General features: G+C 41.9%; 1 protein-coding gene across 2 annotated transcripts in view; it reads left to right on the plus strand.

Annotated features, from left to right (window-relative positions):
* LOC137888474 (potassium voltage-gated channel subfamily KQT member 5-like) overlaps positions 1–14,587 on the plus strand; it is a 30,725-nt gene that overhangs the window by 1,668 nt on the left and 14,470 nt on the right. For both annotated transcript variants that reach the window (XM_068731876.1, XM_068731877.1), the window contains 6 exons: positions 660–835; positions 1,149–1,274; positions 3,020–3,130; positions 3,292–3,387; positions 7,166–7,260; positions 8,006–8,032. In XM_068731876.1, coding sequence (XP_068587977.1) covers positions 660–835; positions 1,149–1,274; positions 3,020–3,130; positions 3,292–3,387; positions 7,166–7,260; positions 8,006–8,032 — 631 coding nt within the window. The remainder of the gene's footprint in view (positions 1–659; positions 836–1,148; positions 1,275–3,019; positions 3,131–3,291; positions 3,388–7,165; positions 7,261–8,005; positions 8,033–14,587) is intronic.

Genomic DNA, 14,587 nt, shown 5'->3' on the forward strand with positions numbered 1-14,587 from the left:
AGTTATGATGACATCAATCATTAAGAATAAAAAAGCAGAAATAGAATTTCTTTGATAATCTTTATTACAAAAATCAGAATCTATATATTAAACATTTTTCAAAGTTACTCAAGTGTTACCAATATTGGGAAAAGAAACTGAGGCATGTAAATAAATATATATATATATATTGAACTATCTACATTTGGAGCCTCTCCTGTATCTCTTCTCTGCTCGAAAAAAATGTAAAACAAGACACGAGATGAAATATGACGTTCATAAGCTTTGATTTTGTTGCTTTTCCTGTAGGAAACGTCTGAAAAGAGTAAATCCGACAATCATTCTTTTCAGCTTCCTATGATAACTGGTGTAATTTTTAAAGAAAACATGCTTTTCAAACCCTTTCAAAAACACTGTGGGGTTGTTTGTTTGGCTTAATATTTCCCCGGTGGCGTCGGCTCACTCCTCAGGTTGTCACGTAATTTATATATTATATATTATATTTCACGATATGGAAGACGGTCTGCTGGTAATACAAGGGAAGAACAGTGGGATATTTTGAGGGTTGTGGACAGAAGACTATAATAGAGACAGAAAGGGAAACAACAAACATGGCTGGACGAGCCGACCACAGTTCCTGTTACTAATCTGCACTCTGTGACCTCTCACCTCCCCCCAAGACATCATCGTTCTCATCGCCTCGGTTGCCGTGGTTTCAGCCGGTAGCCAGGGTAACATCTTTGCCACGTCGGCGCTGCGTAGCCTCCGCTTCCTGCAGATCCTGCGCATGGTGCGCATGGACCGCCGGGGAGGGACCTGGAAGCTGCTGGGATCCGTAGTTTACGCACATAGTAAGGTAGGACCGGGTTGTTGAAGTGTCGGTGACGTAATGTACTCAAGGTCGTCCGTCATCACGGAGTCATGGATCGGATCAGCACAAAAGAAAAAAGGGACATAATATAGCTTCTAGAGATCCCTGATCATGTGTTGTTTGTCGCTGACACTAATTGCAGATAGTTGAAGATCCATGTCAACAGATTCAGATCCCTTTGATGTTTGATTATACCAGAATATTCAGTCAATAAACATAAAAAAAAAAGTTGATTTAGCAACACAGAGTGAAGCTTTTTATTCATTAACTATAATGATTTTATTCGTGTGTCCCGTAGGAGCTGGTGACGGCCTGGTACATCGGGTTCCTGGTGCTGATCTTCTCCTCCTTCTTGGTTTATCTGGTGGAGAAAGAATTCAACAAGGACTTCGCCACCTACGCCGACGCTCTGTGGTGGGGCACGGTGAGCAAACGCACAAACACAGACACATCCGGGCACCTTTAACGCCTTTTAAACGCCCTTTGATTAAAATGTCAACAAACATTGTATATAGTCTACATTTCTAAAGATACACCCTTATCCATTCAACATGTTTAGGTTTTAAGGACTTTTTAAATATGTTTTTAGTACGGTCGCTCCCTTTGATCCCAGTCTAAATGAAAGAAAACAACACAATTGGAGTTATGCTTTTTGTACTACAACAGGGATATATTTCCATTTACACTTCTCTTTGACCTTAATGACACCTGCAATACAAAGCACAACAGGACAGGCCTTTAACGTCACACTTGGCTGGCTGTATTGTTTCCTCCTATATCTGAAACCTATTAAATACTGGAGAGAAAAATAAGAACAAGAAATGGCCCAATCGATAAATTCAATTTTCTCCTGTTGCCAGGTGAGACTGACCCGTTAGATTCTTGTGGGAATGACTCACTGTGTTCCCTCATTCTGTGGTCCTGCAGCATCTTCTTCTGTCTGTAGACACCAAAAGCTGTTACATCATTTTAGTGTAAAGGTGAAGTTAACACACACCACACGAGAGCTGACAAAGAGAGAATAAGAGCTACTGAGCGCCATGTAAATCTGTAATATCCAAGAGCACTAGTCCTTCATCTTTTATTTTAAAACCAGACGTCTTTACCAACACATTATATTAAGAAACCAACAGTTAGGTTTAGGCAACTACTAAACCAACAGTTAGGTTTAGGCGACAAAACCAACAGTTAGGTTTAGGCAACTACTAAACCAACAGTTAGGTTTAGGCGACAAAACCAACAGTTAGGTTTCGGCAACAAAACCAACAGTTAGGTTTATGCAACTAAACCAACAGTTAGGTTTATGCAACTAAACCAACAGTTAGGTTTATGCAACTAAACCAACAGTTAGGTTTCGGCAACAAAACCAACAGTTAGGTTTCGGCAACAAAACCAACAGTTAGGTTTCGGCAACAAAACCAACAGTTAGGTTTATGTAACTAAACCAACAGTTAGGTTTAGGCAGCAAAACCAACAGTTAGGTTTAGGCAACAAAACCAACAGTTAGGTTTAGGCAACAAAACCAACAGTTAGGTTTATGTAACTAAACCAACAGTTAGGTTTAGGCAACAAAACCAACAGTTAGGTTTCGGCAACAAAACCAACAGTTAGGTTTCGGCAACAAAACCAACAGTTAGGTTTCGGCAACAAAACCAACAGTTAGGTTTATGTAACTAAACCAACAGTTAGTTTTAGGCAGCAAAACCAACAGTTAGGTTTAGGCAACTAAACCAACAGTTAGGTTTAGACAACAAAACCAACAGTTAGGTTTAGACAACAAAACCAACAGTTAGGTTTAGGCCAAATCCTAAAATCGCGACCAGCAGCAGTGATTCATCACGACATTCACAAGGTCGCTGAGCTCGTTATCCAATTTTGAACTTTAATCAAGGTTAGTAAACACAATTCAATTAAGCCAGTTTGTATGTTTTATTATAATATATTTCGCCTCTTTTATGTTAGTTTGCTTTTTTTTTAAGCAATTTGTGGAACAAAAGCTTTTTTTTTTCCATTTTCTAGATGTGGCATGGCCATGGACAGCCGCAGGAAACCAGCCTGTGTGCAAGATTTGTTCAGAAAAACATCTGAAGCTTTGAATTTAAATTTAGGAAATGAGACCAAGGAGTCAACAGTACACCTATTTTATCTTTGCAACCTCTGACCCTTCAGATCACCCTCACAACCATCGGCTATGGGGACAAAACCCCGCAGACGTGGACGGGACGCTTGTTATCCGCCGGTTTTGCTCTGCTGGGGATCTCCTTCTTCGCTCTGCCAGCTGTGAGTCAAACACAGTCTGCACATTAGAAAAACACCGTGACCGGTTTGCTTTTATTCCCTCTCAGCTCCAGAAAGCTAAAGTTTAAAACTCAAGTGTGTGTGTGTGTGTGTGTGTGTGTGTGTGTGTGTGTGTGTGTGTGTGTGTGTTTTCGTGTGCGTAGGGCATCCTCGGGTCAGGCTTTGCCCTGAAAGTGCAGGAGCAGCATCGACAGAAGCACTTTGAAAAGAGGAGGAACCCGGCTGCCAGCCTCATCCAGGTACACACACACACACACACACACACACACACACACACATGCAGACTACAACGCACACTTCCCCTCTACTGAATTTTGTTGCAGCAGCTGAGGACCGGTGTCAACACAAAACAGATTTCCATGTATGTGTCATGTCCATTTTCACCGTCTTTCAGCTTTTCACTGTGTCTCTGTGTCCACTCTTTACACTTTGGTGTGTGTGTGTGTGTGTGTGTGTGTGTGTGTGTTTCACCATCTCTCCTCCTATCAGAGTGAAGGTGTTTCATTAGGTGTGTACTTGACGTGTGTGTGTGTGTGTGTGTGTGTGTGTGTGTGTGTTTTTTAGCCCATCTCCGGGCTATCAGAGTATGTGTATCGCTGACGATGACGATGATGAACGGTGTATGTGTGTGTCACGCCGTTCGTCTCTCTCGGGTCCAACAGCAAACACACACTGCTGGGATTTTCATAAGCCGCTTCCATGGCGACCAGTCCCTATTGCTGACGCTCTTCCAAACCGTCACTCATAGTAACGGACGAGACCAGCTGTATTACTTTCTGATGAATTATAAATGTCTGATTCACAATTGGTTTGCAGACTGATGATCACAACGGGCTGGTGGAGGGTCTAGGGAGTTGGGGCGGTCCCCCCAATGATCAGACCCCCAGCCCTAAAGGTTTGCACCAGCTGGCTAAATGCTAGTTGCTACAGCTAACCGCTAACTGAAGGTCTTTCTCCTGGAATCGCGGCGCATAGTCTTAAAAAAAAAACGTGTTGTTTTCTTCTTATGCCACTTTGGACTTAATCCAATAAACAAAGAATTAAAACGTACACGGACTCTGTACCTTCAACGTGATATGCAAGCCCCTCGGGGCAGCTCTCCGTCTTTGTCCTCTCATGTTGGACTGAGGACCGACTGGACGCTACAGTGACTCACTATCACCTCTCGAGTTTAAAGTGGTAGTACAACACAGGACGGGACGGGGTTAGCTGGTTAGCATGCTAATTTAAGTAGATATCTCTGCAACAACACAACGTCAACACTGTAACCTCTTCTGTCGATAACGTTAGCTAATTTTTGGGGATGTTTTTAATCTGGCCAGATGTTAAACATGACACCTTTTTTAAGGAAAATTCAAATTTCTACAATTTGAGTCTTGAATCTTATGATGATATAAAAAGTAGCTTCATTGTCGAAATGTGGGGATGTAGCACCCGGTGTACCAGTTGTTGGACACATCTTTAGCGAGGATTCGAGCAATCAAGACCAAAACATTGCAGTTTTCAAAACTACGCATTTGGAAGTGAAAACAACCCAGAAAAAAGTCAATTGTTACCCAAACTTACATCCTAATGAAGAGGTTCCTAGACACATTTTACTGTCCTCAATATCCCATAATCCATTATGTTATTTGTTTAATGGCGCATTCAGGCGATCAAATAATGGAAACCATGAGCGTCACTGTTTATCTGGTATTTTGTTAATCACAGTATGTAAATGGCAATTAGATGGATATATATGTACAATTCTACCATCATTTGCAAGTTGTACATCATGTGTTTTAAGTGAAACATCACATTTAACTCACCAGCATTTCTCAGTCATGTGTTTGACCTGACTTCCTGGTGATAGACTTGGAAATCTTTTGTACATATGCATGAAAATACAGCGGTTTATATATTGTAGTGGTTAATGGTGCATTCACGTTTGTTTCACTTCCAAATCAGTGGTTCAGATGAGACATGGATTTGTTAAAAACGGTCTCGACATGTATATTTTTCATATATATTTATGTAGAAAAACAAATCTTTGTCCGTCTTCTTTGTTACGGATCATTGGCTCTGCTTGACAAAGACCAGTCGGAGCCCAATTGATCCTCAAGGCATCAATTAGTCCCGCGTGTGTTGATCTTGTTTCTGTCTTTCTGGCTTCGTGTCAAACACCTGGTCTCTGTCTGTTGTCTGCCGAGCTCGTAACATTTTCCTCAACAGGTAAAAGGAAACTTGGAAGCAGCTTTTGATGTGTTAAATATGTTGATGACATTCTGTCCGTCACTTCACTCCCCTCATCTCACACAGCTCGTCCTGCTTTGAACCACTCTGTGTGTCCGTGTGTGTGTGTGTGTGTGTGTGTGTGTGTGTGTGTGTGTGTGTGTGTGTGAGTCTCTTGTCTGTCTTCAAACGGCAATAATACATACCGACTGTATTTTTAAAGATTGAATCTCCAAAAGACTTTGAAGTAGTCTCTAGAGTAGCTTAACGAAGCAGCAGCCAGAGTTGTGTTCCCGTGTTAGATTCCCATCCTGTCAGTGTAAAGTGTTTATTTAAAGGACTCTGGCCGTGTCACAAATCTCACAACCACACCTGGCGCCATCGACGATGTTCCATTGGGTCGAAGTGAATTATCATTCGGCCCAAAAAAAAAATGTTTACACTCTTAGAAATAATCGGTTCAATGAAGGGCTGAGGTTCTACACAGAACCATTTGCAACTTCAAGGATTCTTTGTTTGACTAAGGGTTCCATTGAGAACTCTTTTTGGAAGAAATAGTTCTTCAAGGTTTCTTGAAAGCATGGCTGCTAAACGGGAACGCCCACACACCCTCAAAAACTATGATTGTGAACCAGGATTGTTGTGGGTTTTGCTGCACCACATTAGCCCCAGCCCTTTAGGGTTCTAGATGAAACCCTTGGACAGTAAAGGTGTTGTTGGTAGAATAACTCTAATTCTAGATTAAACCTTTGGAAAACAGAAGGGTTCTTGGTAGAGCCACCTGGGTGGGTTCTTGTTGGCACCCTTAGAAGGGGAAAATGGTCCGGATAGAACCTCCAAAAAGGGTTCTGGTTGGAACCATTACACCATAGAAGGGTTGTCTGTAAAACCTCTGCTAGGGGATTCAGGGGAATTGGGGGAACCTTTCACAGATTGTTCTAGGTGTAACCCTTTACGTTGGGTTCTAGGTAGAACCCTCTGAAATTTGTCTCTCGCCGTTGACTACCGAACATATTTGTATCTGAATCAAGATCCCATGTTGGTCCATCAGAAGGGGGCGGGGCTTCACCTCTCTACCTCCAGCTGTTTACTTGATCTCTAAATAGAATCAAGACCACAAACACGCTGGAGTTGGATCTTTCCCTCAGTTAAACTTCAAATATAGTTGTTTGTCTAGTTAACTATATCAGCAAGTCAATTCGGCATTGAAGATGGATTTATTAATATTGTCTAGATAAATGGTTTAATACTGAGGACTTCCAATATGGCCGCCGGCTGCCTACATCCTAAAACTCCCTGTGTTAGTGTTACATGTTCACATATATCTCAGTCCCTCTTTCTGTGTCATGTTGTGTGTGTGTGTGTGTGTGTGTGTGTGTGTGTACATCTGAATGTGTGTGTCCTGTCCATCTCTGCTCCCCCCCCCCCCCCCCCCCCTCCCCCTCCCCCCAGGCGGCTTGGCGTCTGTACTCCACCGACGGTGCTCGTCCCTACCTCAGAGCCACCTGGCACCTCTACCAAAGTGCCCTCTCCCCCCTCAGGCATGTACCCACCACCACCATCACCGCCCCCCCCCCCCACCCCACCCCCCACCTCCCTCCGACAAAGCCCCTGACCACAATGCATCAACACTACCCCCCCCCCCAAAAAAAAACCCAACTAATCTGCTTTTTTCTCTTTGTTCCCTTCCTCACCTTCCTGTTTCTCACTTCCTACACAACTTATACGTTCCCTCCCTTTGCCCCACCCCCTTTTGTTTTGTTCCCTCCCACACTTAACTGTTTTCATTGTCGACTCTGCACGTAGTGTGTCTGGCGTAGTTATGCTGCTGATGAGAACTCGGTTTCCATTGCTACCTGGAAGCCTCATTTGAAGGCGTTGCATACCTGCAGCCCCGCCAAGTAGGTAACAACTTACAAACTTACAAACATGGTCGCTGCTGCTCCGCCCCTCTCCTCTCGTCTCCCCTCCATCATCTGCTCCTTCTCTACAACGGTGTAGCTTCAACTTCTTCTTCTTCTTCTTTTTACACTGTATGACTCACTGTCGTGCAGCAATGCAACCATTCTTTCAACTCTTCTTTTTCTCCTCCCAACCAGGCATGTTTTGCTTAGCGTGCATGATCTTTAACACCCTTTCTACATCCTGAACGGCACATTTGAAGTTTTAGAAATAGTTATTATTGAAAATACTCACATGGCATTAAGGGACAGTTCAACATATACAGGAAAAAATTGAAAATGTTCAGTTTTTTGATGCTAAAACATAGTAAAAAAAAAATACGTTTGGCATTTAGTTCAGAAACATTTGGGTTGTCTTACATTTTTGGAGAGTGAACGCACACACACACTCACACACACTCACACACACTCTCACACACACACAGCAGACATCCTTTCTGATTTCCAAGTCTTCCAGCTAACGCTTAGCCTTACTGTGCATGGCCGTAGCTTGCATGTGCTTGTACAATAATGAAACGCCATTGTGTTGAAGTAACTTTCCGTTTTTGGCTTCTTGACGCGTCGCACATCGATTTAGTGGAAAAAAACGAAAAAAAACGTCTGTATGATGCTGCTGTCAATCAACCCAGGATACTGATTTATCTCCCTTTGTCTCCTCCTCTCTTTGTCCCACTAACCCTTGAAGGAAAGAGCAAGGAGAGACCACTTACAGGTTTGTAGGACTCTCAGCTCACTCCTCCAACACACACACACACACACACACACACACACACACACACACACTCAACATGTGATGCAATTGTAATCAAATGGTGTGAAACTGTGCCTTTTTATCTGGTTTGTTTGGTCTATTTATTTGTTGGTTCCTTCACCGTTTGCTTGCAGATGAACAGATTTGGATTCTTCATCAATAATTGATGGATGTATTTATTTGTTTATTAACGTGGTGATAGTTAATGGTGAGGGATTTAACTGATGGTCGCCATCAAAGGGTTGCGACGTATTGATTTGTCAGTCGCTTGGTTTCATCGATCGATTTAGTGACCGAACTCTTATTTACCGTGTGGCATTGTTTTTTTTTTTACCAGTATGACCTGGCAAAGTGATGATGATGTTGTTAAAAGAACAAAAGGAAACTAGAGGTGTCAGCTCAACATATATTAACCCACCATTTTAGGTAAAACATTGTCTGAAGTGCTCTGCTGAAGCACAGTTGTTGAACTGTGTTGGGTTGAGAAAGAGATGCAGTGACTCACAGGTAGAGCGGAGATATGAATCACTGAATGAAGAACTTTCAAACGTCCTGTTGTGAAGCTACAACCTGCTGCCTTTCTTTTCCTTTTCCTTTATTTCATATTCCTTCCTCACTTTACGTCTCCATCTCTGTTTTTCTTTCACTACTGTTTCCCTCCCTGCACTTGACTCCCAGACAGGGAAGGGTGATGGGCTTCTCTGTGTGTGTGTGTGTGTGTGTGTGTGTGTGTGTGTGTGTGCGCGCACACCCGCCTTCAAAGACAGGAGTCTGTACCATGTCTGTACCATGACGCACTTTTTCCATTGGGATGGTATTTATATAACTCATCAAACACAAGTCTAGGAGAGACAGAGCGAAGTTGAAAAAAAAAAGGGGGGAGAAAGGGGGGAGGAAGGGGGCGGGGGGGGTGAAGAAGACAGAGCGAGATTTGTGAGTTTAATTATGCTAGTATAGTTTTTTACAGCGCAGCGCTTCTTTGGCAACACTTGGGAGTCTTATATTGAGCCAGCAGCTTCTTAAACTCAAGACAGCCACACACACACACACACACACACACACACACACACACACACACACATAAAAAGACGTGCTCTCAGTCAAACACACAAACAAACGAGCTTCTCATCCTTAAACACAACATTTAATTAGGCTTTTGTTTCATCCCCCCACAGAAGTCCCCGCGGCTTTTAAAGGAGCTGCGTTTAATTCTTATAAAACAACTGTTACAGTAAATCCAATCTGCACGTGTGAAATCACAATTAGGTGCACTTTTATGGCAGCGTTTAGTTCTCTTGTTGTGTTAACCTCTAAAAAGAGAGAGAGAGAGAACAGAAAGAACTCTGTGTGTTATTAGTGGTTTTACAGACTGTCGGCTGCTCGGCGGCGGTGAAGAGCCGGTGTTGTTGTTGGTTTTTTTTCTCCTTTTAAGCCGACGGTGGTAAACATTCACCACAGAGTGCTGCAGAGGACATCATGCTGAGTGTACGAGTGCTGGATGTTGGCAGCGAGGCAACACAAAATAAAGGCTAATGGGCATTTAATCTGGAGGTTATGTGCGTAGGCAGGTGTGTGTGAGTGTGTGTGTGAGTGAGTGAGTGTGTGTGTGTGGGTGGGTGTGTACAGTTCATTTCAAATGATTCAAGCTTTTTCTTTAAAGGGCAACTCTGACTTCTTCCAACTTGGACACATTTTCTCGTCATTTAAAGGTGTTTTTTTTTTTTTTTAAACCTGACTTCTCTTCCTCCATTATGGGAAAATCCCAAAATAGCTTTATTCCAAATGATGCCGCATTAACACAGTGTTTGTTGTTGAAGGAGTTTGTTTAGTCCAGAACACGGCTCAAATAACAGCACTCACACCAAACCAAGCAATGAACGCACCAGATTCCATTTAAAAAAAACACCAAATTGAATGTGATTTCTGGAGACTCTTTCATCTATTTTGGTGACTACTGCTTTACGCAACACTTCAGGGACACATGCAGAAATAGTGGGTAAATAGGGAACAATCACTGTGTTGAAAAGGCATCATTTTGTTGATTCGGATACGATTGGAGGTTCAAACCCAGGCAAGCGTCTGGCGAGAGTTTGGATCAAATCAGAAATAAGAGTCGAGGTTGTAGATGTTCAGAGTAATGCTTTAAGGCTGCCTATAGCTTTAGTTTTAATGACACTATGATGTGTGTCATTAATATATAATATAAGATATTAATATATACAGTTGTGGTCAAAAGTTTACACTTGTAAAGAACATAATGTCATGGCTCTCTTGAGTTTCCAGTTATTTCTACAACTCTGATTTTTCTCTGATAGAGTGATTGGAACAGATACTTCTTTGTCACAAAAAACATTCATGAAGTTTGGTTCTTTCATGACTTTATTATGGGTTAACAGAAAAAGTGACAAAATCTGCTGGGTCAAAAATATACATACAGCAACATGAATTAGCAATTTTGGTGACTTAGAAAGTTGTGTCAATGAAATGAGCTTCATAGCATGGCCTCTTAACTTCTTGTGAGTGATTATGAGTGACTACAACTGGTGACTTCTCTGAGGCCATTTAAATAGGGCTCATTGGATACAAACTCCCACAAACGCTACAATGGGAAAGTCAAAGGAGCTCAGCATGGATCTGAAAAAGCGAATCATTGACTTGAACAAGTCAGGAAAGTCACTTGGAGCCATTTCAAAGCAGCTGCAGGTCCCAAGAGCAACAGTGCAAACAATTGTTTGTAAGTATAAAGTGCATGGCACTGTTTTGTCACTGCCACGATCAGGAAGAAAACACAAGCTATCACCTGCTGCTGAGAGAAAATTGGTCAGGAGGGTGAAGAGTCAACCGAGAACCACCAAAAAGCAGATCTGCCAAGAATTAGAAGCTGCTGGAACACAGGTGTCAGTGTCCACAGTCAAGCGTGTTTTGCATCTCCATGGACTGAGAGGCTGCCGTGCAAGAAGGAAGCCCTTGCTCCAAAAGCGGCACCTTAAGGCTCGACTGAAGTTTGCTGCTGATCACGTGGACAAAGATAAGACCTTCTGGAGGAAAGTTCTGTGGTCAGATGAAACAAAAATCGAGCTGTTTGGCCACAATGCCCAGCAATATGTTTGGAGGAGAAAAGGTGAGGCCTTTAACCCCAAGAACACCATGCCTACCGTCAAGCACGGTGGTGGTAGTATTATGCTGTGGGGCTGTTTTGCTGCCAATGGAACTGGTGCTTTACAGAGAGTAAATGGGATAATGAAGAAGGAGGATTACCTTCAAATTCTTCAAGATAACCTAAAATCATCAGCCCGAAGGTTGGGTCTTGGGCGCAGTTGGGTGTTCCAACAGGACAATGACCCCAAACACACATCAAAAATGGTAATGGAATGGCTAAATCAGGCTAGAATTAGGGTTTTAGAATGGCCTTCCCAAAGTCCTGACTTAAATCCCATTGAGAACATGTGGACAATGCTGAAGAAACAAGTCCATGTCAGAAAGCCATCACATTTAACTGAACTGCACCAATTCTGTCAAGAGGAGTGGTCAAAGATTCAACGAGAAGCTTGCCAGAAGCTTGTGGATGGCTACCAAAAGCGCCTAATTGAAGTGAAAATGGCCAAGGGACATGTAACCAAATATTAGCACTGCTGTATGTATATTTTTGACCCAGCAGATTTGATCACTTTTTCTGTTAACCCATAATAAAGTCATGAAAGAACCAAACTTCATGAATGTCTTTTGTGACAAAGAAGTATCTGTTCCAATCACTCTATCAGAGAAAAATCAGAGTTGTAGAAATAACGGGGAAACTCAAGAGGGCCATGACATTATGTTCTTTACAAGTGTATGTAAACTTTTGACCACAACTGTATCTCCTCCCTGTTTGTCCACTTCCATCCTCCTCTGGAAGATCTCTCTCTCTCTCTCTCTCTCTCTCTCTCTCTCTCTCTCTCTCTCTCTCTCTCTCTGTCTCTGTCTCTGTCTCTGTCTCTGTCTCTGTGTGTGTGTTACTCTTGCATCAATATTGACAGCAGACGATTTCTCTTCTCCTTCCTCAGCTGAACTCCTCTTTTAATCTCCTTCCTCCTTTATTTTCCCATTCCTCCGTCCTCTAGTAAAGGTCTCAGTAAAGGGAGGCTCTTCAGAAGGTACACTCGGAAATATAGGAGGTACCTAAACAGTGCTACCCAGCATCCTCTCTGCCCAGTGACCTGTGGGAATGACTAACAGCATGGAGGACAAGCGAGAAAACAAACTTCCTTCTTACCTCGTTCCCTTTCTTTTTTAGGATTTTGTCTGAGACGACTGCTGCCTGCTGCCTGTCGAATGCAAACGTGACTTTGTTACAAATTAAAGGGGAATTCCACCAAAAATTGAACTTTGCACTCTAAAAGCAGACACATTTTTAAAAGATAAAACAATAAGGAAGTATGTTTTTGGTTTTCAGATGAATGAAAGAAATGCACCAGATTTCACTCCCCAATGTAGTTAATTAAACATGTGCCGAAGTCAACAAACTGCATGTTGAGCCCCGATCATCCTGAAACATTGAAGCAGAAGGGTATTATAGGATGTTGCTTGCCTTTATCTTTTCTTAATTTACAATTTAAAAATCCCTACGAAAAAGAAATTGTGAGTCAATTTTGGTAAAATGACTCAAAAAATGTAAACTCAGAGTAATAAATAAAAAATACAATCCCCCCCCCGCTTTATTTTTTAAGAGACTGTTCCGAGTCCAGCCACGTGAACGTCTTTAGTTTCATTCATATTCATCCATTTTTAGATTCTTGAGGCCAGAAGTTGGTTCTTTGGAGGATTTCTTTTGGAGGCTATTCTCCCATCAGTTGTTCAAAACAAGTTAAATAGTACGCCGACAAAGTGAACAATTCATGTGGCTGGACCCAGTTTACCTTAATGTCCAACTGAAAGCATACATATCGGTTCTATAAATCACTCGTCCTGCGTTCTCCTTTGAGGAAAACAACCAAACAAAGTCTCACCGGTGAACAATGCGCCGCTAACGTCATTTTTTTTGGGGGGGGGGGGGGGCTAGATAGCTGATTACAGAAGCTGTTCAGCTGCAGCACATTAACCGGCATGTACACTTACTTACCTGCAGATAAAACGCTGCTGTGGTCAACAACACGCTGCCGTCACACATTGTCTCTCGTCCTCTGCAAGCTGCTGTCAATCAAACTTAGACACGCCCCTCCAGATGTCTGAGGCCATGCCGATCATTTATGATATTTACCTTTTTTTCTTCCTTTTAATAATGATTAAAAAGGAGGAGTGATTTCAGTTGGACCTTAACTTTTCCCACAACAACGTATGCGATAGTACATGTCAGTATATATATATATATAGTACATATAGTACATGTCAGTATCCATGTAGTACATATAGCACATGTCAGTATTAGGACGTGGGCGTTTTACTGCATGCTCCCTGCATTACTGCTGCACTTCTCTTTTCAGTCGTCAGAGATGGAGAGAATGATAATAGACGAGAGTATTATTAACATCTACATTCTGCTCCACCCACTGTATATAAGACAGAATGTGTGTCAGTATTAGTGTACAAATACACTATATTTAGTTATGCCTGGCTGAAGATGTATTGCGATGTGCTGTGAAGTGTTGTATACAGTAAGTGGGACAGGTCTGGGGAATTCAGAAACAGATTGCACAGGTCTAGGTTTGGGAATTCATGGCAGTGAGGAAAAAAAGTGAAATTGTAGCATGTAAAATGTGTTGGAACCCTGCATCTCTCTCTCTCTCATTGGTCTGCTGCATTGCATGCTGGTCTATTTGCCTCAGCAACGTTATAGTTTACTGCAGTGAGTCTCATTGACTGTCTGCATCCACCACCAGCCCTGTGAAGTTACATCACCATTGTTTGATTATAAGATGCATATGATTTTATTGTAATATGATCATTTTTTTATATCATTTTAAAGTTACTATACGTCGCTTTTTTTTTTAACCATGAATGTATCACACCATGGTGTCACTACAGTGAGCAATTGAGATCAAAATAGATTTTTGTGTTTTGCAGATTTAAACCACATTTCTGATAAAACACCGTTAACGTTCAGTTGGAACTTTGATGAAGTAAAAGTGAGTAAATTTTGGGAAATGTTCTACTTTCTCAGTAAGACGTCTCACAACATGTAAACTCAGAGTGATGAGTGAAAATACAACTCTTCTTTTATTTTATATTTTCTAGAAACTGTTCGGAGTCCGGTCTTTAGTTTCATTCATATTCTCTTTGATCAACCATCGACTTTTAGATTTCTGATGGCAGAAGTTTGTTCTTTGATTTTTTACTCCCATCAGTTGTAATAAATGAGGATAAGTAAACGCTGAGGAACATGCTGGAAGTTATTTACCTTCACAATCTCTGAAAGATTTCGCTTTTTTAGAACTTTTTTAGAACGTTTGGAACTCCAACGTTTCCCAAAATAAATATCTAATGAAGGGAAACACCGCGTAGAGGCTTCTCTCTACGATGGTCTCATTTGTTCATCGTAGT

This window comes from Cebidichthys violaceus, unplaced genomic scaffold (genome assembly GCF_023349555.1).
Source record: "Cebidichthys violaceus isolate CVI_PGR_0920_01 unplaced genomic scaffold, fCebVio1.0.p SCAF_54, whole genome shotgun sequence".
Taxonomy (NCBI): Eukaryota; Metazoa; Chordata; class Actinopteri; order Perciformes; family Stichaeidae; genus Cebidichthys; species Cebidichthys violaceus.